The sequence below is a fragment of the Salmo trutta genome, chromosome 4, assembly GCF_901001165.1.
Source record: "Salmo trutta chromosome 4, fSalTru1.1, whole genome shotgun sequence".
NCBI classification, from domain to species: domain Eukaryota; kingdom Metazoa; phylum Chordata; class Actinopteri; order Salmoniformes; family Salmonidae; genus Salmo; species Salmo trutta.
The window spans coordinates 13,614,374-13,637,984 of NC_042960.1; the positions used below are offsets into that span (position 1 = coordinate 13,614,374).

A 23,611-nucleotide genomic window follows, 5' to 3' on the forward strand; every position below is an offset into this window, starting at 1 on the left:
TGCCAAGGGGGATGAATACTTTAGCAAGCCACTGTATGCTACTTATGTTTTATCTATAAAATGTCTTGCACAACTAACTTAATTATCACTTTCACACTTATTTTGGGATCCAGCCCTAAACATCATTTGCCTCATGACCTGCGAATATGGAGAAGTAGTCTCATTTCATTCAAGCGGATTTTCATCCACATTCCCTCTCCTCGATTACCTTTGACCTTTTTTCAAAAGGAGGCCGGAGGAGAGAGGACGCCGTAGTTGCTCAAAACCAATTGAGAAAAGGCCATGATCAGTATCTTTCAAGCTCAGAGCAGGCTTGTTTAGAAAAATTACTGTAAATGACCTAAAAAGACTGGTTGGCTAGATCCAATCGGTGGCAAGGACAGACACCTATAGGTTCGAAGGAAGCCAAGGAGACTAAGACCAATTTGAATTCAAAATGATAAACAAGGAAATACAAAATCAACACATCAAAAGGACAACATGATTTCTCATTTATTAACAGATTTGCTCACCTATTTTTTTAGTACAAAACTAACTACTGTTCAGTCCTGGTAGTTAATTGCACTCACCTGGTGTCCTAGGTCTGAATTAGTCCCTTATTAGGAGAAGATGAAAACCAGAAGGGTTTTGGCCCTCCAGGACTGACATTGAACAGCGCTGAGGGACTTAGTAATCCAAAAAACCCTCTTACCCCAAGACACTTCACATGATAACTATAATATGTCAGCTAAAGAATGGTTCCCAGATATCCCCTGTGTACAACTTAAGCCACACTGCTATGACTTCTCCTCATTGTGGACACTCCTATGTTTGATAAGGTTACTCTGAAAGGAGAAGCTCTTGTAACACAGCTTGCACATGAAGGGCCTCTCCTTGGTGTGAACAGTCTGGTGCTGCTTCACATAGTTCGCATGAGCGAAGCGCTTTCCACACGTGGGGCAGGCATACGGCTTGTCGGCGTCCGTCTTAATGCTCGGCCTACCACGTTGTGACCCAATGACAGCAGATGAGGTAGAGGGAGAAGTAGGAGCCAACTTCGAGCTACCTCCTTGACCTCTAGCCATTGTTTGGGTGTTGTTGGGATTGTGTGCTGTGTTATAGGTTAGGTACCTCTCATGGTGAACACCCATCCTGACCCTGTCTGCATTCGTGGGGTTACCATGAGGCAGCTGAGGAAGGCTAGGTCCAGGTCCGGGCCTTCTATGAACCCAGTCACCAGGCATTAGACGAGACCCAGAAGGAGAAGACAGACTTCCTGAAAGACTATCGCCAGGGCGGTCTCCCACCACTCTCTGTGAAGGCTGAAGCCCAGGGTTACCTGCTCTGTTCATCATGGATACTATGATGTTTGCATCATAGGAAAAGGAGGATCTCTCTCTATCAGCCCCAGGCCCTGTTCCATCCCTGCACTGAGACTGTGAAGAGAAGGGTCTGGGCTGCAGACTGGATCCCTGACTGGAGCCTCTGTCTCTCTGATGACCACCAGGACTGAGGTTGTTCAGTCCACCTGTCCACTGGTTGTGTTCTGTGTGGTGGTGGAGTCTCTCAAACTCGCGTTTGGGTCCTGGTTCTGACTCAGAAAGGAAGAGTGAAGGCTCCTGGTCCAGGATCCTGATCCGGGGCCAGGGTTTGTGATCAACCGCTTCAGAGGTCCACTCTCCCCCACCAGTAACACTGGATATCAGCAGGTCTTCTTCGACTGCAGACTGCAAAAAAAGATTGTACAGAAAAGCGTAAAGGTTTATATAAAAAACTCTTTGCGGTACACCCAGAAACATGACATGATATTATAAAATGTTAACCACAGTCAAGCCCATCTCTAATATTGTGATAGAAGTACCTTAACAATATGGAGCCATTGGAGTGTATTATTAAAACAATTCCATGTGTTTTGATTTAAGAATGAAGTATAATGTTTTGGTTTGACCGAGATAAGGGAAACTCAGTCCCTAAAAATACAAATAAAAAATCAAGTTAGCAGAGTCAATTTTGTATTTAATTTCAACAAAATAGCCATAAGCTAACATAACTTTGAAGTACCTTTATCGCACAAAACGATACGTGACAAGTAAAATATATATTTTCTCACTGTTAATGTAACCAGGTAGAAGTTTGGGGTCAGACCCCGACCCTACTTAGTACCGGAAGGTTAAAGGGAAACAGTATGGCAGTCTCTCTTACTTGGTCTACACTGTCCGCGCTTTGCTAACAGCGGGTTATTCAAGCAGTGTTGCGCGCAGTTAGACAATGGGCATCGGTCCGGTATGCTTGCTTCACCGTGAGCTACAACCGACAGACGGGGATACAGTGTGTGTGTGAGAACATGCGTTGCGTCGCTGTTTTGAAGAACTGTTTTAGACATTACATTGACTATTGTAATGCAAATGAGTTACTGTCGCTATTTATAAATGAAGTACATGACATGCTCCATTTCTCTCAAAAGGTAAGACTGGTAATGTATGTGTAACCAGCCTGTTTGAGTCATTCCGTGTGGGTTACAGATAAGAAACGGTATGTTACTTTTTGCTGATTGTATTGATTTTTGTAAAAGCTCAGACACACCGGTAGGATTGTCAAACGTTTGCCTGCCGACAGTACCTCTGAACAGTGTCGATAGCCAGTACCACCAGCCCATGGCCAAATGTTTAGCTATCGTTAGCATATTCGCTAGCTGAGGACACTGCACTAACACAGGCAGCTGTTTCATTGAAACGAATCCATTGTGCTTTAATTACTAGCTACAGTGGTTAGGTTGCTGGGAGGAAGTATTTACTGTTGTGTGCATTGCGTCTGTGCACTTATCTAGCTACCATCCAATAGCTTACACTGCATATGAAGTGTGACTGGCTCATGACATTTAACCGTGGATGTACAGAGAGAACGCCCTATTTTTTTCCCCCCCTTTTGTTGTCACTCCTTTTAGCTCCCCAAGTTCGTGCTCTCGGATTGGCTCAAAGTCAAGTTGTTGGCCAATGACGAGCATTACGATTCTGCAAGTAGAAACGGCAGGGTCGTCGCTACCGGGTCGGCACGCAGCAAGGTCACGCTTTTGTTCTTGCAAGAGAAGGAACGGCCTCCCACTGTGATAAGTACCTATCTGCAGTGAGATTCTCAGTGCATTTCATGCTTAACCAATTGCATTTTCATCTTTAAACCATGCATTGTAGCCATGCTGTATTTCTTACATTGTGTTCCGTTTTTGGTTTCAGATTTGGCCTTTGTTAGACCTGAATAACTATATGAGCTTCTGATAGGCTACTAGAACTCTATGCATTAGGCATTTTACCTAAATAATGTGAACCCGATCTGCTCCTATACAGACCCATTTATACAGTATCTTCCACTTTGCTCTTTTGTCTTAAGCTATTTTTATAAAAAGGGAAACTGGGTTGTGCCTCTAAATGAGGGAGAACCTGAGTACATTCGATATTAGACTTTTCTGTACTTTCGCTTTAATAAAATACAATTTAGAATACTTAGGAAAAGGTTCATCACACACGTCTTCACTACTTTGTCAAGTAAACATTTTTACAGACATTGCACCAACCATCACCATATCTACTCAGCCTCATCATACTCATTCCTTCCTCAGTTCACCTCATCCAGTTCCCTACTACATCCACAATCAACAGAATTAACTACTAACTAGTACTACTACATGTCACTATACTCTATACATGGGTCGTGTGCATTTTCTGTTGGTGTATCCTGAGGTAGCGTCTCTCTGAGAACCTCTTCCCTCCCGCAGTGAGATCAGCTTCTGTCCCGTGTGGACCTTCGGGTGATTCTTCAGCTGGTGCTGGCAGGAGAACCTCTTCTCACACTGGGGTGCAGCTGTAGGACTTCTCCGCTGCCACATCAGGACAAGTGTGAAACATTGGCCTGGCACAGATGGCAGCCTAACAATTTGTCCCCTGTGTGCAGGTATTCCCAAACTGGGGTACGCCACATAAAAATGTGATTCACAATAAAAATGTTCTTCAAATTTTCAAACCGTACATTTATATTTTCCAATGGGGCTATACATTTGGGTAAAGTTTATTTCCTGCCTGAGTAGCCTCGTTTTCACTGCCAAAAATAAAATTAAACCATCTAGTGTTCAGCGAAATAACAACACAATGTCAACTACAGGTAGCCTAGTCAAATAATTAACATCCAATCACATTAACCGTTACTCTCTCGCGGGAAGCCTTCACTCTTGCGCAGACGTTTAGAAACGAAACATGACAACTTGAAAAATAAGCCACGGGAGTTTTTTGATTGAGAATAAAGACGACTTTCGAGTTGTAAGATATGTATAAAAGGAACAGATGCATTAATAAGAAGGTGCTAGAAGCGTCTTATATCGTGAGCTACCGAGTGGCTAGGACAGGAAAGCCCCATACTATTGTGGAGGACTTAATTCTTCCAGCTCCGCAGATATGGCTAGGGGAAAAGGCCCAAAAAACTATACAGACAATGCATTCATCAAATGACTCTGTTTCACGACGCATCAGTGACATGGCAGGAGATGTTTTGAAACAATTACTGCTTCGCATACAAGTCAATGAATTATATGCGTTACAGCTGGATGAGTCAACAGACGTGGCAGGCCTGGCACAGCTCCTGGTATAAGTCTGTTACGTTTATGGGGGGGTCAATTAAGGAAGACATCCTCTTCTGGAAACCAGGACAACATGAGAGGATATTTTTTTAAGTACTGTACAATTTTGTGACATCAAATGGGCTTTGGTGGTCAAGATGTGTTGGTATCTGTACTGATGCCGCAAAAGCCATGACAGGGAGACCCAGTAGAGTGGTAACGTGCGTGCAAGCAGTTGCTCCTGACGCCACTTGGTTACACTGCAGCATCCACCGAGAGGCTCTTGCTGCCAAGGGAATGCCTGACAGCTTGAAAGACATTTGACACTACAGTGGAAATGGTTAACTTTGTTAAAGCAAGGCCCCTGAACTCTCGTATCTTCTGCATTATGCAATGATATGGGCAGCGACCTTGTAACGCTTTTACAACGTACAGAAGTGCGCTGGTTATCAAGGGGCAAAGTATTGACACTTTTAAATTGAGAGACGAGCTTAAAGTTCTTTACTGACCATAATTTTCACTTGTCTGACCGCTTGCATGATGACGAGTTTCTCACACGACTGGCCTATCTGTTTTTTCTCACCTGAATGATCTGAATCTAGGATTACAGGGACTCTCCGCCACTATATTCAATGTGCAGGACAAAATTGAGACTATGATTAAGAAGTTGGAGCTCTTTTCTGTCTCCATTAACAAGGACAACGTACAGGTCTTTCCATCATTGTATGATTTGTTGTGTGCAAATGAACTCAAGCTTACACACTATGTCAAATGTGATATAGCGAAGGACCTGAGTGAGCTGGGTGTGCAATTACGCAGGTACTTTCCTGAAGCGGATGACAAACAACTGGAATCGTTATCCCTTTCATGCCCTGCCTCCAGTCAACTTACCGATATCTGAACAAGAGAGTCTCATCGAAATTGCAACAAGCGGTTCTGTGAAAATCGAATTTAATCAGAAGCCACTGCCAGATTTCTGGATAAGGCTGCGCTCAGAGTTTCTTGCCTTGGTAAATCGTGCTGTTAAGACACTGATGCCCTTTGCAACCACGTACCTATGTGAGAGTGGATTCTCGGCCCTCACTAGCGTGAAAACTAAATACAGGCACAGACTGTGTGTGGAAAATGATTTAAGACTGAGACTCTCTCCAATACACCCAACATTGCAGAGCTATGTGCATCCACTCAAGCACACCCTTCTCAATTAACCTGTGGCGAGTTGTTCACAATTTCTGATGAACAAATAAGGTTTGATGGCTAAATAAAGAGCAAAATGATTTATTATTATTTGTGCCCTGGCCCTATAAGAGCTCTTTGTCACTTCCCACAAGCCGGGTTGTGACAAACTCACACTCATGTTTAATAAAAGTATCATATAGTGTGTGTGTGTGTGTGGCAGGTTTACAATGATGGCAAAAAAACATTTGAGAGTGCACTGACCCTGGTGCTAAAGGGGGTACGCAGCTGGAATGTTTGAAGGAGTACGGGACTATAACAAGTTTGGGAACCACTGCTCTGGTGGATCTCCACCTGTTTGGGGAAACTGAAGGCTTTCCCACAGAATGAACACGGGAAGCACTTCTCTTTGCCACTGGATCTACTGATGGCATTACTACTACTGTCATTTGTCATCGGGCTTGTGTAGCTATTTAGTGTTGAGACACTGGTATTGTCTGAGGTCTGGTTTAATATAAGGAGAGTGTGAGAACGAAGGCAACGTAGTGTCTGTGATGTCACAGGGTCCAGGTTCCAGTTGATAGATCCTATAGCAGGCAGGCTGAAGGCAGCACCTGTTAGGGGGTTAACCTGAGGTGTCAGTCTCTCTGAATCACAACTATAGGAACAGGACGGAGCATTGCTAGCCAAGTCTGTGTCTGTTGTTCTCTCTTGCTGCATACTGACACCTCCCCATCCCCGCAGACCAAATCTATGTCTCCTCGTCCCCGCAGTCTGTTATCAAGTTCAGATGTTGTTTTGTTTTTCGACTGTCTGTTTCTGGTTGTGGTTAATATGTTATTCCCTAGCCTGAGTTGAGGACGCAGTCCCATCCACTGACCTCCACTATGTCACCTCTGGTCCTGACCTGCTCAGTGATGTCATCCCCTGGGCTCTTGGCTGCACCGGTCAGGGTCTGGGAATCCAAGATGGCTGTCCAGTCTCCTCTGTTAGCCTCCAACCAACCACCTGCAGGAAGAGGTTAGAAAATAGACTTTCCAAACATGACAGGGAAAACTCACTTCATTTTGGTAAATTAACTGGTCAAGTTCAGCCATTTTGTGTGTTGTTGTATGTAAACATACATTCTAATGATTTCATTTTATGAATGAGGGAAAAAAAATAGCCTGGCGCATCAATTTTCCTTTTGAAGATCTGTTACTGTATGTAGACTATAGGCATTGTCTTACGTCAGATAGTGAAACGATTCCTCCAGCACTGATGAGGGATGAGCCTTGCATAGAAGCGATGCCACCTGTCAGAAGACAATGGGTTATATGTATTTCTCTCTTACCTTGCTCCCCCATCTTTAGTCCACTCTGCAGGTCAATGCTCTCTGATCCATCTTCTATTGTCTCCTCTTTGACCAGCAGCAGATCAGGCTTCCCATCCTCCATGTCTACTGACTGTAAGAGATACAGAGTGAGAGGATGTTGGATCAAGAAATCTGATATCAGCACCCTGCTATGGAGCATCTTCTGGTTGGGGTATGAGTACTATGCAACATTTAGTTAATTTGTTACTATGCAAATGTATTAGTTGATTTGATTACTTTACACTCTTTAATGGTTTGATCATTCAAAGGCATGGTCACACACTTAAGACAAAATGAATCTAGACCTGGCCCCGTATCCACAAAGAGTGCTGATCTAGGATCTTTCTATATAATCTCATTCATTATGATCTAAAAGGCAAAACTGATCCTAGATCAGCACTCCTACTCTGAGAGTCTTTGTGGATTTGGGCCTTGACCTAATATAATTCAGACAGTAGTTTACAGTGGGCTCACCTCAGGGAGACTGTGTGTGGTGCTGTGGTGCTCAGCTGGTTCCTCTGTGGGTTCAGGAAGAGGTGTTGTCTGGTTGTCCTCCATGACCATGTTCCCCTCAGGGTTCCCCAGACTCTCCTCATACCCCTCCTCCTTGACCAGCAGCACCTCTGAACCCTCCTCCTCCTGGAAAAGACAGGTGATACAGATTACAGACATATACACACACAGACACTTTCAACATGGAGTATTAACCCATCCCCACTCCGTCTGAGTCCTATACTGTAGTTACAGAATGACTTCATTGTTGTTAAACCCATCATGGTGGACATAAATATGTTGTGGGTAAATAGTCAGCTATGATAAATCAAAAGTCAGACAAACCTGACTAAACTATTTTGACGTGTACAGTAGGTGTTTGTTAGTATGTGGGTATATGCTGGTATATTGGTTATAAAGCGCTGTCAGGTGTATACAAAATAGGGTGAGATTAGATTTGATGTATACTAAAGAGTCTCAATGAAAGTCTTGGAATGAAAAGTCACATTTTGTGTTTATTAACCATAAACAAGCTTTAAATACACCATATGAAAACCACACATACACACGTCTCAATTAGAAATCAACATGAACTTGATGAACTGCATTATTTTTCTCATTAAAACTGTATCGGGATAAAAAGTAGTTGGAAGTAATGAAATAGGCATTTGAACATCATATAGCCTACTCAGTACAAACACAATATGTAACAGACTTTTTATGCTATACTGTTTGTCATTTTACCTTTACATGTTTAAGTCATTTAGCACACACTCATTCAGAGCGACTTACAGGAGAAATTAGGGTTAAGTGCCTTGCACACAGATCTTTCACCTAGTCTGCTCAGGGATTCGAACCAGCCAACTTTCGGTTACTGGCCTAAAGCTCTTAACTGCTAGGCTACCTACTGTCCTTTAAATGTGACTTATATATTTCACAATGTCTGGGCCTTGCATTTCAACATGCTTGGTTGTTGTGGAAATTGACCCATTACTGCGGGCTACTTTGTGCATCTACAGTGCCTTCAGAAAGTATTCAGACCGCTTGACTTTTTTCACATTTTGTTACATTACAGCCTTATTCTATAATTGATTAAATAAAAATCATCAGCAATGTACACACAATAACCCCTAATGACAAAGTGAAAAGTAAAATTAAATAAAAAAACGTATTTACATTAGTATTCAGACTATTTGCTATGAGACTCGAAATTGAGCTCAGGTGCATCCTGTTTTCATTGATCATCCTTGATGTTTCTACAACTTGATTGAAGTCCACCTGTGGTAAATTCAATTGATTGGAGATGATTTGGAAAGGCATATACCTGTCTATATAAGGTCCCACAGTTGACAGTGCATGTCAGAGCAAAAACCAAGCCATGAGGTCGACGGAATTGGCCGTAGAGCTCTGAGACAGGATTGTGTCAAGGCACAGATCTGGGAAAGGGTACCAAAACATTTCTGCAGCATTGAAAGTCCAAGAACACAGTGGCCTCCATCATTCTTAAATGGAAGAAGTTTGGAACCACCAAGACTCTTCCTAGAGCTGGCCAAACTGAACAATCGGGGGAGGTGGGCCTTGGTCAGGGAGGTGACCAAGAACCCGATGGTCACTCTGACAGAGCTCCAGAGTTCCTCTGTGGAGATGGGAGAACCTTCCAGATGGACAACCATCTCTGCAGCACTCCACCAATCAGGCCTTTATGGTAGAGTGGCCAGACGGAAGCCACTCCTCAGTAAAAGGCACGACAGCGAGCTTAGAGTTTGCCAAAAGGTACCTAAAGACTCTCAGACCATGAGAAAACAAGATTCTCTGCTCTGATGAAACCAAGATTCAACTCTTTGGCCTGAATGCCAAGCATCATGTCTGGAGTAAACCTGGCACCATCATGCTGTGTTTTTTGTTGTTTTCTTTTCAGCGGCAGGGACTGGGAGACTAGTCAGGATCGAGGCAAAGATGAACGGAGTGAAGTACAGAGAGATTCTTGATGAAAACCTGCTCCAGCGCGCTCAAGACCTCAGACTGGGGTGAAGGTTCACCTTCCAGCAGTACAACAACTCTAAGCACACAGCCAAGACAACACAGGAGTGGCTTCGGGACAAGTCTCTGAATGTCCTTGAGTGGACTTGAACCCGATCGAACATCTCTGGAGACCTGAAAATAGCTGTGCAGCAATGCTCCCCATCCAACCTGAGAGCTTGAAAGGATCTGCAGAGAAGAATGGGAGAAACTCCCAAAATACAGGTGTGCCAAGCTTGTAGAGTCGTACCCAAGAAGACTCGATGCTGTAATTGATGCCAAAGGTGCTGAGTAAAGGGTCTGAATAGTTATGTAAATGTCATATTTTTATTTTTAATAAATTAGCAACAATTTCTAAACCTGTTTTTGCTTTGTCATTATGGGGTATGGTGTGTCCATTTGATGAGGGGGGGAAACAATTTAATCAATTTCAGAATAAGGCTGTAACCTAAAGATATATGGAAAAAGTCAAGGGGGGTCTGAATACTTTCCGAAGGCACTGTACGTCATCTTGCTGAGTCTACCTTCAATACAGGGTTTAATCTAAATATCAGAAGCTATCGAGTGGAATGATTACTTTCTATGTTATGGAGTGGAATGGTTTTTTTGCAGGTGTATCTTGAGGTAGCTCCTCTCTGAGAACCTCTTCCCGCAGTGCGTACAGGCAAACGGCCTCTCTCCCGTGTGGATCTTCAGGTGCATCTTTAGATGGTCCTGGCGGGAGAACCTCTTCTCACACTGGGGGCAGCTGTAGGGTTTCTCCCCTGTGTGGACCCTCTTGTGCCTTTTCAGGGTGCCAGCCTCGGTGAAGCGCATGTGACAATGGGTACAGCTGAACCGTTTCTCTTTACTATTGCCTGATGTGGCTCCCCCTCCCTGAGCCTGGGCTCTAGCCCTGTCATTTGGGTTCAAACCCTGATCGAAAAGGACGTGGCTGTCTGAATCGGAAGGTCCCATCGATGTGGACTCTGGGTCGTGATCCCTGAACAAGTGTAAAGGAGAGTGGGTCGCAACATTTGTATTTGTCTCTAAGTTTTCTCTGTATTCTAAGAAATCTCTGCCCTGTGAGTGTCCATCTCCGAGGTTACTATCTGCATTCCATGTGGGAGCAACGTCACCCTCCAATTTCACAGTCACTTCATCTACGACTAGACCCTCCCCTTTCTTATCTAGGCACCCTTCAGAGTATACACTACTACTGTAATGGTTCCAGTCCCCTCTAGACAGATCAGTCTGTGTCTCCAAACACAAGGGCATGTTGCCAGGGTCCATCTCTGTAGTGTAAGAACAAGACGGATCATCACTGCCAGAGTCTAACGATTCACCATGACCACTTGAATGAACCGTCCTCTGGCTTTGGTGAAATACTGGTAAATACTCTGAGCCGGGGGCAGGAGGACAGCCCAGTGTCCCCAACCCCAGTCTCTCTGGTTCTGATATGTGGTCAGAACCTGTGTGTAAGAGCCTGTGTGTTACAGTTAACGTCTTGCTGTCTGTCGCTGACTTGAGAACGGCGTTCTGCGTTCCACTGACCTCCGTAATGCTGTGTCGGGTCCTGGACTGTGCTGAGGTGGTGGTGGGATTCTCCGTGGCTACAGGGGGCGCTCCAGACCCTCCAGTCTGGATGTCTCTGCTGTGCCGTGTGTCCTTCTGTCCTTCAGTCCTCTCCTGCTTGACTCCAGGACCTACAGCCTCTGCATCTGCAGACTGACAAGAAAAGAAGAGGTTATTATCGGTACAATGGTTGAATTGGATAACAATGTCGAAGAGAAGTCTCACAAGCTCCCCTGTGGCAGATAAATGAGGATGCAAGTGAATAGCTAGGGACACATTTGATTTACAATGTAACTAACATTTAATGCAACACTATTACACTAACCTCTATCACGATAACGTGCTGGGTGGAGGTTCCACTCCCCTCATCAACAGTGATTGGTTGGTCATCTCTCCATGTGCTGTGTCCTGCTGGCTTCACAAAGCTCCTGTGGCCCTCAGTGAGATGTCCTTCACCTGAGAGAGTGATTGGGGGAAAATAGGTTGTTAGATTAGCTACTGTCTGCTCAACGGTATAGACCCCTTTCTGTGTTTGCAAACATTGCCGCACGAGGGCGACGCGTACAACTTGGTTGCAGAACTCGGGAGTTAAACGAGTCCATACCTTTTTTAAATGTTTAAGAGCTATTGAAGATTTTATATATATATGCTGTGTGCCAAGCCTGCCCCAAAAAGTGGATTTTTATCCATCCTCCCCTGATTCAGAACATATTTTCATATTCATGACACACTTTGTTCAGGAGCTAGCCTGGGTACTAGTCTTTTAGCTAACATTCCACTCCTGTTGTTTGCCAAAGCCCAGTCTCTTTGGAAATCTCAACATTCATTATGCAGCCGGATTTACCGCACAGTTGCTGATTTGTTAGTTGGAAGCATTCATATTTTCCATGACAACGCTATGGAACATGGCGTGCGCACAAATTTGGTCAAATAGAATTTGGATTTTAACAACAACCATAACAAACCTGCTATGCATTGTCTCACGTCAGATGGCGGAATCCAACGCGGTCTGACATAAGACACTGCCTGCTGCGGTAATTCCCTTGTGAGCAGGCAGTGTCAATGCAAGATCATGTTGTTCAAAGATGACTCCGTAATGAGAGAGAAATAATGATACAAAAAATATTAGCCTACAAGATTCAATCGAGCTACATTTGATTTAATAAGAGGAAAGTTGTGCAGAACTGGCACCTGTCTTCATTCCTTGCACTGGCTGGTCATCATGACTTGTTTACATTTTTACAATCTTATGCTCATGCTCATTTCAGTTCTATTTGTTCTTCCTCACTTATACTTTCTGAATGGACATTAAGAAAAACAGCTCAATGCAGACCAGCAGATCCAGCAAAGTCTTGAAACTGGAGTAGCCTCTCCAAGCCACAGCAGCTGGGCTTCGCCGATTTAGTTATGGTACGCAAAAAGGACCAGACTTTTGTGTGAACTACAGGGCTCTAAATTAGCATACGCTTAACAATGCATATCCACTTCCTCGTATCCAAGACACTCTAGATACCCTGTCAATGACCAAATGGTTTAGCACTTTGGACTTAGCGTCAGGCTACTGGCCGGTTGAACTTATTCCCAGCGACGGTAAGGCGGACGCTTTCTGCAGCAGGAAGGGCCTCTGAGTGGAATGTGATGCCTTTAGGGCTCTGCAACGCACCAGCGACGTTTCAATGTTTATTGGACCGCGTCCTGGCCGGAATGCAAAGGGAGACCGGCGGCAGGTAGCCTAGTGGTTAGAGCGTTGGGCCAGTAACCGAAAGGTTGCTGGATCGAATCCCCGAGCTGACAAGGTAAAAATCTGTCGTTCTGCCCCTGAACAAGGCAGTTGGCCTACCGGGGAACAGTTGGTTGTCATTGTAAATAAGAATTTGTTCTTAACTGACTTGCCTAGTTATACTATTAAATGTTTTATTTATCTCGATGACATCATCCTGGGAAGGGATGTCATGGAGACGCTCTAATGCCTGGCACAAGTGTTCGATCGGCTAAGCCAAACCAACCTGAAATTGTAACCCTCCAAGTGCTGTCTCTTCTGAACACGGCATCGCCATAGATCCCCCAAAAATTCTGAAAGTCCAAGAATAGCCCCAGCCTACCAGCGTTTCAGAAGTACGTCAGTTCGTCGGCCTGGCCTCGTACTACCGCCGTTTTGTCAAAGATTTTGCTGCTGCAGCCAAGCCCCTGCATGAGCTTACAAAGAAGCATGCTCGTTTCCAGTGGACACCAGAGTGCCAGGAGGCGTTCAAAAAAATGAAAGCTACTCACCACCGCGCCCGTCTTGGGCTATCCACTCAACAGCGGCGACCTCATCTTCGATACAGACACCAGCAACTTCGGCATTGGAGGCGTCTTCTCCCAGTGAGGAATGCATTCTAGAGTACGGGAGCCAGCGGCTGTCCTCCACCGAGCAAAACTATTGTACCATACGGAGGGCGCTACTGGTAGTAGTGGAGTTTATTTCACACTTCCGTCAATACCTTCTTGGAAGACCCTTCATCGTGCGCACCGACCACAGCAGCCTTCGGTGGCTCATAAGGATGAAGGAACCAGAAGGTCAACTGGCGAGGTGGCTCGAGAAGCTTGGGGAGTATAACTTCAAGGTCATACATCATCCAGTACGCCACCACAAATGCTGACGTCCTGTCGCCAGACTTGCCTCTGCACTATACAGGACCCTACCCAGAATAATGACCGTTTCAGGTACCAGGAAGTGCAGTCTGACCTCGGCCCCAGCATAGCTGTTAACGCTGTGGAAGCTACTTTTATGGAGCTCTGCTCAGTGGGGATAGAAGACCCCAGCCTACAGCCTGCACTCCCTGAAGCTTCTGGAGGTGCCTTCAACGTGGAGTCGGGTCATCGGGACAGTGAAGATGACACGTCGGACGTGGAAAAGATTAGCCTCCCTGTTCTGTTCCATGGATGGACTACTGAGGGATTACGTCAAGCTCCGATGGCTGACTGACATGGGCCTCGTGAAGAGATGGCTCGAGGAAGGACAGGAACGCCCATCGTGGGGGGCTGTGTCGCTTTTCGGGCCAGTGACTGAGGCCTATAGTCTCTTCCACTGGCTCCTATGTCAAGAACAGCATTCTCTTATGGTGCGTCTAATGTACCAAAGGCGCAGTGTTTTACCCACAGATACTCCTACCTCGTGTGTTCGGGACAGACATCATGAAGCAGATGCATGACGGCCCAGTAGGTGGTCATATTGGCGTGGAACGCACAAATGCCCGGCTGCAGACAAGACACTACTGGTACCGAAATAGAGAGGATGTCACACTATGGTCGTACATGTACCAGCTGTGCCGCTAAAGCCAGACCTTCGAGGAAGCCCCAAGCACCTATGAGCCCTGTCCGCATGGGAGTACCTAAGGAGAGGATCACCATTGATCTCATGGGCCCCATGAGCAAGACAGAATGCTACAATCGCTAATTATTGGTTGTTCAAGACTAGGGTTGCACATTTTGGGGAATATTCAGAGGTGAAAACTTTCCTTGGGAATTAACGGGAATATATGGGAATTAACGGAAATATTTGCAAATTAATATTAATACCATTTAAATGTAGATGTTTTTTACATTGATATATTTACCATATCATATGGCGACAGAAACAAACCTTTTACCTTATAAGTAGACATAATTGCAAATGATTAAATCCTTCCAATAGAAATAAAAAAAATAACAATTTAGTTACGAATTGAACTTTAAATAAGTTGACTTCACATGGGATGATTTCACTGAACAACAAAAGAAAGGAAATATTGAATGATCCCCAATGATCCATCGCATCTCCCAAAAACATTTTCAACATACATCTGTAAAATGATAGACTAGAAACTAAAGCTTTGCTTGTCTTCCTCTCAGGCTTCCATGTCTTCTCCCTGAACTTCCTCAATGTTCACCTCTTGAACATCAGACTCCGAGGCCTCATCTTCACTGTCCCTTTCCAACCTTGTTGAGGATGGCTTGTTGTCAGGCTCAAAAAGCCTAAAATTTGCCCGGATGGCCACCAATTTTTCAACCCTTGTATTGGTAAGCCTGTTGCGGGCTTGTTTTTGTGAGTGGTCAGGCAGGGAACACTGGAACGCGCGTGCACAAGAGGACTCCATGTTTTTCTTTCTCTCTTTGAACGAATACAACGTCGCCTGGTTGGAATATTATCGCTATTTTACGAGAAATCGCATAAAAATTTATTTTAAACAGCGTTTGACATGCTTCGAAGTACGGTAATGGAATATTTTGCATTTTTTTGTCACGAAATGCGCCCTCGCGTCACCCTTTGGATACTGACCTCAGCTCCGTTTTGTTCATGCATTATTTCGAACCAAAACAAAATTTGTTGTTGAAGTAGAAGTCCTGGGAGTGCATTCTGACGAAGAACAGCAAAGGTAATCCAATTTTTCTTATAGTAAATCTGAGTTTGGTGAGGGCCAAACTTGGTGGGTGTCAAATTAGCTAGCCATGATGGCCGGGCTATCTACTCAGAATATTGCAAAATGTGCATTCGCCGAAAAGCTATTTTAAAATCTGACACCGCGATTGCATAAAGGAGTTCTGTAACTATAATTCTTAAAATAATTGTTATGTATTTTGTGAACGTTAATCGTGAGTAATTAAGTAAATTTACCGGAAGTTTGCGGTGGGTATGCTAGTTCTGAACATCACATGCTAATGTAAAAAGCTGGTTTTTGATATAAATATGAACTTGATTGAACAAAACATGCATGTATTGTATAACATAATGTCCTAGGAGTGTCATCTGATGAAGATCATCAAAGGTTAGTGCTGCATTTAGCTGTGGTTTTGGTTTTTGTGACATATATGCATGCTTTGAAAATGGCTATGTGATTATTTTTGGCAGGGTACTCTCCTTACATAATCTAATGTTTTGCTTTCGCTGTAAAGCCTTTTTGAAATCGGACAGTGTGGTTAGATTAACGAGAGTCTTGTCTTTAAAATGGTGTAAAATAGTCATATGTTTGAGAAATTGAAGTTATAGCATTTGAGGTATTTGTATTTCTCACCACACGATTCCACTGGCTGTTGACTAGGTGGGACGCAAACGTCCCACCTTGCCCAGGGAGGTTAATTAAAGGTTAGCCTATAGAGCAATAAAGCACAGTTCAACAGGGTTCACTCCGAACATGATGGTCCTTGGAAGAGAAGTTACAGAACCCATCAACCTGGTGGCTGGCTTGCAACCCGATCATGAGCACGCCAAGACCCTCCACAGTATGTTGTACAGCTACGAGACAGATTGGAACTTGCTCACCAGATTGAAAGGGAAATGCAGGGTCAGTCTGAAGCGTGCCAAAAAGCAGTGACAAGAATGTCGCAAGGACACACTACAACGTTGGTGACACAGTATGGTACTTAATTAAAGGAACAAAGCGGGTGCCAGACAAAGTACAATGTTCCTACCATCCTATAAGGGTCCTTACTTAGTGACCTGGCCTCTCGCTCTTCCATCCTCTCTATTCCTCTTATAGCTCTTGAACTAGTTGCCTAGCCCAATGCGTGTCCCAGAAGTACAGTCGTGGCCAAAAGTTTTGAGAATGATACAAATATGAATTTTCAAAGTCTGCTGCCTCAGTATGTATGATGGCAATTTGCATATACTCCAGAATGTTATGACGAGTGATCAGATTAATTGAAAAGTCCCTCTTTGCCATGCAAATGAACTGAATCCCCCAAAAACATTTCCACTGCATTTCAGCCCTGCCACAAAAGGACCAGCTGACATCATGTCAGTGATTCTCTCGTTAACACAGGTGTGAGTGTTGACGAGGACAAGGCTGGAGATCACTCTGTCATGCTGATTGAGTTCGAATAACAGACTGGAAGCTTCAAAAGGAGGGTGGTGCATGGAATCATTGTTCTTCCTGTCAACCGTGGTTACCTGCAAGGAAACACGTGCCGTCATCATTGCTGTGCACAAAAAGGGCTTCACAGGCAAGGATATTGCTGCCAGTAAGATTGCACCTAAATCAACCATTTATCGGATCATCAAGAACTTCAAGGAAGAGCGGTTAAATTGTTGTGAAGAAGGCTTCAGGGCACCCAAGAAAGCCCAGCAAGCGCCAGGACCGTCTCCTAAAGTTGATTCAGCTGCGGGATCGGGGCACCACCAGTAGAGCTTGCTCAGGAATGCCAGCAGGCAGGTGTGAGTGCATCTGCACACACAGTGAGGCGAAGACTTTTGGAGGATGACCTGGTGTCAAGAAGGGCAGCAAAGAAGCCACTTTTCTCCAGGAAAAACATCAGGGACAGACTGATATTCTGCAAAAGGTACAGGGATTGGACTGCTGAGGACTGGGGTAAAGTCATTTTCTCTGATGAATGATATTTTGGGTCCATGGCCAGTTAACTCCCCAGACCTTAATCCCATTGAGAACTTGTGGTCAATCCTCAAGAGGCGGGTGGACAAACAAAAACCCACAAATTCTGACGAACTCCAAGCATTGATTATGCAAGAATGGGCTGCCATCAGTCAGGATGTGGCCCAGAAGTTAATTGACAGCATGCCAGGGCAGATTGCAGAGGTCTTGAAAAAGAAGGGTCAACACTGCAAATATTGACTCTTTGCATCAACTTCATGTAATTGTCAAAAGCCTTTGACACTTATGAAATGCTTGCAATTATACTTCAGTATTCCATAGTAACATCTGACAAAAATATCTAAAGACACTGAAGCAGCAAACTTTGTGAAAATTAATATTTGTGTCATTCTCAACTTTTGGCCACGACTGTAGATATATAGTTTGGTCACTTATTGAGCAATTCAAAAATATCTCTATATATCTATATCCACAGTACCAGTCAAAAGTTTGGACACACCTACTCATTCCAGAGTTTTTCTTTATTTGTACTATTGTCTACATTGTAGAATAATAGTGAAGACAAACTATGAAATAACATATGGAATAATGTAGTAACCAAGAAAGTGTTAAACAAATCAAGATGTATTTTATATTTGAGATTCTTCAAAGTAGCCATCCTTTGCCTTGACAGCTTTGCACACTCTTGGCATTCTCCCCACCAGCTTCATGATGTAGTCACCTGGAATGCATTCCAATTAACAGGTGTGCCTTGTTAAGATAATTTGTGTAATTTTCCTTCTTAATGCATTTGAGCCAATCATTTGTGTTGTGACAAGGGGGGGGGGGGGGGGGTACACAGAAGATAGCCCTATTTGGTAAAAAGACTAAGTCCATATTATGGCAAGAACCGCTCAAATAAGCAAAGAGAAACAGTCCATCATTACTTTAAGACATGAAGGTCAGTCAATAAGGAACATTTCCAGAACTTTTAAAGTTTCTTTAAGAGCCGTCACAAAAAGCATCAAGCGCTATGATGAAACTGGCTCTCATGAGGACCGCCACAGGAACGGAAGACCCAGAGTTACCTCTGCTGCAGAGGATAAGTTCATTAGAGTTACCAGCCTCAGAAATTGCAGCCCAAATAAATACTTAAGAGTTCAAGAGGAGACGGCGTGAATCAGGCCTGCATGGTCGAATTGCTGTAAAGAAACCACTACTAAAGGAAACCAATAATAAGAAGAGACTTGCTTGGGCCAAGAAACACGAGCAACGGACATTAGACCGCTGGAAATCTGTCCTTTTGGTCTGATGAGTCCAAATGTTAGATTTTTGGTTCCAACCGCCGTATCTTTGTGAGACGCATGGTAGGTGAACGGATGATCTCACCATGTGTGGTTCCCACCGTGAAGCATAGAGAAGGAGATTTGATGGTGTGGGGGTGCTTTGCTGGTGACACTGTCAGTGATTTATTTAGAATTCAAGGCACACTTAACCAGCATGGCTACCACAGCATCCTGCAGTGATACACCATCCCATCTGGTTTGTGCTTAGTGGGACTATCATTTGTTTTTCAACAGGACAATGACCTAAAACACACCTCCAGGCTGTGTAAGGGCTATTTGACCAAGAAGGAGAGTGATGGGGTGCTGCATCAGATGACCTGGCCTCCACAATCATCCGACCTCAACCTAATTGAAATGGTTTGGGATGAGTTAGACCGCAGAGTGGAGGAAAAGCAGCCAACAAGTGCTCAGCATATGTGGTAACTCCTTTTTGACGGTTGGAAAAGCATTCCAGGAGAAGCTGGTTGAGAGAATGCCAAGAGTGTGCAAAGCTGTCAAGGCAAAGGATGAATCTCAAAAATATATATATTTTTTTATTTAATACTTTTTGGTTACTATATAATTCCATATGTGTTATTTCATAGTTTGTCTAGACTATTATTCTACAATGTAGATAATAGTAAAAATAAATAAACCCTGGAATGAGTAGCTGTGTCCTAACTTTTGACTGGTACAGTATATTTGACGAAAGAAGCACCTGGCTCTTGCTTGCTGGATAAAAAATAGGCTACAGCGTTCACACAGTGAACTGGCGGGGAGATTTGAATGGCGAGAGCTTGTGATCACATTGGCTGGTGGTAAAAATGCAATAATGGGGAATCTCTTCTTCTCCAGGCACCCAATGTTTATGTTTACAATAAAATGTATTATGTCAGAATGTCCAAATGTAGAATGTTTCTCATGAAATCTATTAAATTAAATGCAGAAATAAACTAAAAAAAGAAAAAAGAAACATCCTCTCACTGTCAACTGTTTATTTTCAGCAAACTTAACGTGTAAATATTTGTATGAGCATAACAAGATTAAACAACTGAGACACAAACTGAACAAGTTCCACAGACATGTGTCTAACAGAAATGGAATAATGTGTCCCTGAACAAAGGGGGGGTCAAAATCAAAAGTAACAGTCAGTATCTGGTGTGGCCACCAGCTGCATTAAGTACTGCAGTGCATCTCCTCCTCATGGACTGCACCAGATTTGCCAGTTCTTGCTGTGAGATGTTACCCCACTCTTCCACCAAGGCACCTGCAAGTTCCCGGACATTTCTGGGGGGAATGACCCTAGCCTTCACCCACCGATCCAACAGGTCCCAGACATGCTCAATGGGATTGAGATCCGGGCTCTTAGCTGGCCATGGCAGAACACTGACATTCCTGTCTTGCAGGAAATCACGCAAAGAACGAGCAGTATGGCTGGTGGCATTGTCATGCTGGAGGTTCATGTCAGGATGAGCCTGCAGGAAGGGTACCACATGAGGGAGGAGGATGTCTTCCCTGTAACGCACAGCGTTGAGATTGCCTGCAATGACAACAAGCTCAGTCCGATGATGCTGTGACACACCACCCCAGACCACGACAGACCCTCCACCTCCAAATCGATCCCGCTCCAGAGTACAGGCCTCGGTGTAACGCTCATTCCTTCGACGATAAACGCGAATCCGACCATCCCCCCTGTGAGACAACTGCGGCTCGTCAGTAAAGAGCACTTTTTGCCAGTCCTGTCTGGTCCAGCGACGGTGGGTTTGTGCCCATAAGCGACGTTGTTGCCGATGATGTCTGGTGAGGACCTGCCTTACAACAGGCCTAAGTCCAGCCTCTCAGCCTATTGCGGACAGTCTGAGCACTGATGGAGGGATTGTGCGTTCCTGGTGTAACTCGGGCAGTGGTTGTTGCCATCCTGTACCTGTCCCGCAGGTGTGATGTTTGGATGTACCGATCCTGTGCAGGTGTTGTTACACGTGGTCTGCCACTGCAAGGATGATCAGCTGTCCGCCTGTCTCCCTGGACAGCTTTCTTTTGGTGTTTTTCAGAGTCAGTAGAAAGGCCTCTTTAGTGTCCTAAGTTTTCATAACTGTGACCTTAATTGCCTACAGGGTGTAAGCTGTTAGTGTCTTAACGACCGTTCCACAGGTGCATGTTCATTAATTGTTTATGGTCCATTGAACAAGCATGGGAAACAGTGTTTAAACCCTTTACAATGAAGATCTGAAGTTATTTGGATTTTTACAAATCTTTGAAAGACAGGGTCCTGAAAAAGGGATGTTTCTTTTTTTGCTGAGTTTATGCTGAAAACGTTTTTGGGAGATGCGTTGGATCATTGGGGATCATTCAATATTCCCTTTCTTTTGTTGTTCAGTGAAATCATCCCATGTGAAGTCAAACTCAGCAAAAAAATGTAACGAGTTATCTAATTTACATAAGTATTCACACCCCTGAGTCAATACATTATCACCTTTGGCAGTGATTACAGCTGTAAGTCTTTCTGGGTAAGTCTAGGAGCTTTGCACAAGTGGATTGTACAATATTTACACTTTATTTTGTATTATTCACGCTCTGTCAAGGTGCCCTTCATTGTGAGGCATTGGAAAACCTCACTGGTCTTTGCGGTTGAATCTGTGTTTGAAATTCACTACTCAACTGAGGGACCTTTAGAGAATTATTTATGGGGTACAGAGATGAGGTAGTCATCCAAAAAGCATGTTTAACACTTATTGCACAGAGTGAGTCCATGCAACTTATTAAGCAAATGTGGAAACAGTCAAGGGGTGTGAATACTTTCTGAAGGCACTGTAATAGCTGGACAGGGACCGCAACTATGCAACAGTGAATGCTATTTAAGAACTATTGAAGACTGAAATCCGAAAATAATAAGTAATAATAATTCAACAACGAAAAAAGTGGTGGATTTTGCCTCCATCTTCTGATTCAAAATATATTATTTTCTTAGTCATGGCACGCTTTGTTTAATCCGAAATCGTATTATCTCATACTTGGTAGCTATTGACGAGAGAAAATATACACCGAATTCCCAATATAAAACAAATGTGACCTCGGTCAGTTTTGACATTGGCAAGGATGTAAACTAACACTTAACTTTCTGCAAGACATCCAAGTAATCACATCAGATGAATTATTGCATACTGTCCAAACACATGCGCAGAGGGGAACGGGGCTAAATGTACCTCTTGCAATTCCTCTGTATCGGTCGAGGATCTTGACACTTCTGGGACGACTGCCGAGGACGCGCTCTCGCATTGTCCTCTCTGCGCGCTCCCGTGACACCTTCAGTTCCAGTAGCTGTAGTTTCCTCCGCAATGTCCTGTTTTCTTTCTGGCTTTGAGTTATTTCTAAACGACACACTGCATAGTCGTCGTCTACGAGTTTACAGATCTCTGCCACGGCTGCGTTTGCTAGCACCTCCATGATGGAGGCTATTTCAGTGTGAAAAACCATAACGTTACCATTACGGTTAGCCATTGTTAGTTAACCTTAGCAGCTAGCTAGCGTTAACTAAATAACACATCAATTAACCAAGTCCTGTCCCTAACGCGAATTAAAGACTCCCTGTGCTAAGTAGGTGTTGCTATGAAATTAAATTTGTCTTATTTTGAGTTAATAAATGTCGAAATAACTAAAAACGCTAAGGTAGTCTTGGTCACTGTTCACTTCCGTTTACTTATTTTTCTTCGTGTAGTTTTCCGGCAGACTAGGCGTTTTGTTGTGTATTGCTGCCTGACACAGGTCGGAGCATGAATTGCACATTTCGTTTACAAAAAAGGGAAATAAGAAATTGCACAACCACCCAACAAATACAGTTCCTTCAGAAAGTATTCACACCCCTTGACTTTTTCCACAATTAGTTTTTAGTCTTCATTTTTAAATTAATAACTTTTTTTTTTGTCACTGGCCTACACACAATAGCCCATAACGTCAAAGTGGAATTATGTTTTTATATATTTTTTTACAAATTAATTAAATGAAAAGCTGAAATGCCTAAAGTCAATAAGTATTCAACCCCTTTGTTATGGCAAGCCTAAATCAAATCAAATCAAATTTATTTATATAGCCCTTCGTATATCAGCTGAAATCTCAAAGTGCTGTACAGAAACCCAGCCTAAAACCCCAAACAGCAAGCAATGCATGTGAAAGAGGCACGGTGGCTAGGAAAAACTCCCTAGGAAAAACTCCCTAGAAAGGCCAAAAACCTAGGAAGAAACCTAGAGAGGAACCAGGCTATGAGGGGTGGCCAGTCCTCTTCTGGCTGTGCCGGGTGGATATTATAACAGAACATGGTCAAGATGTTAAAATGTTCATAAATGACCAGCATGGTCAAATAATAATAATCATTGTAGTTGTCGAGGGTGCAACAAGCACGTCCGGTGAACAGGTCAGGGTTCCGTAGCCGCAGGCAGAACAGTTGAAACTGGAGCAGCAGCATGGCCAGGTGGACTGGGGACAGCAAGGAGTCATCATGCCAGGTAGTCCCGAGGCATGGTCCTAGGGCTCAGGTCCTCCAAGAGAAAGAAAGAAAGAGAGAAAGAGAGAATTAGAGAGAGCATATTTAAATTCACACAGGACACCGGATAAGACAAGAGAATACTCCAGATGAAACAGACTGACCCTAGTCCCCCGGCACATAAACTACTGCAGCATAAATACGGGAGGCTGAGACAGGAGGGATCAGAAGACACTGTGGCCCCATCCAATGATACCCCCGGACAGGGCCAAACAGGCAGGATATAACGTTCAGGAGTAAAAATGT

The 23,611-nt window shown here is 43.9% G+C and overlaps 1 protein-coding gene and 1 long non-coding RNA gene across 3 annotated transcripts; one reads left to right on the forward strand and one right to left on the reverse strand.

Annotated features, from left to right (window-relative positions):
* Nucleotides 1–469: 469 nt before the first annotated feature.
* On the reverse strand, nt 470–22,657 carry LOC115191005 (zinc finger protein 205-like). 2 transcript variants are annotated; one of them, XM_029749014.1, is made up of 7 exons: nt 22,032–22,657; nt 11,503–11,633; nt 11,157–11,330; nt 7,587–7,751; nt 7,092–7,203; nt 6,666–6,766; nt 470–1,706 (listed from the first exon to the last, which is right to left on the reverse strand). In XM_029749014.1, exons 1-7 carry the CDS (start codon nt 22,324–22,326, stop codon nt 777–779), a joined length of 1,908 nt encoding a protein of 635 aa, XP_029604874.1. In that variant the 5' UTR covers nt 22,327–22,657; the 3' UTR covers nt 470–776. The 2 variants fall into 2 exon arrangements, with proteins under 2 accessions (XP_029604874.1, XP_029604865.1); XM_029749005.1 differs by having other exon boundaries at nt 6,639–6,766.
* On the forward strand, nt 2,957–3,993 carry LOC115191409 (uncharacterized). The gene is made up of 2 exons (XR_003877667.1): nt 2,957–3,089; nt 3,749–3,993. It is a non-coding gene; the product is annotated as an uncharacterized LOC115191409 (long non-coding RNA).
* Nucleotides 22,658–23,611: the final 954 nt, after the last annotated feature.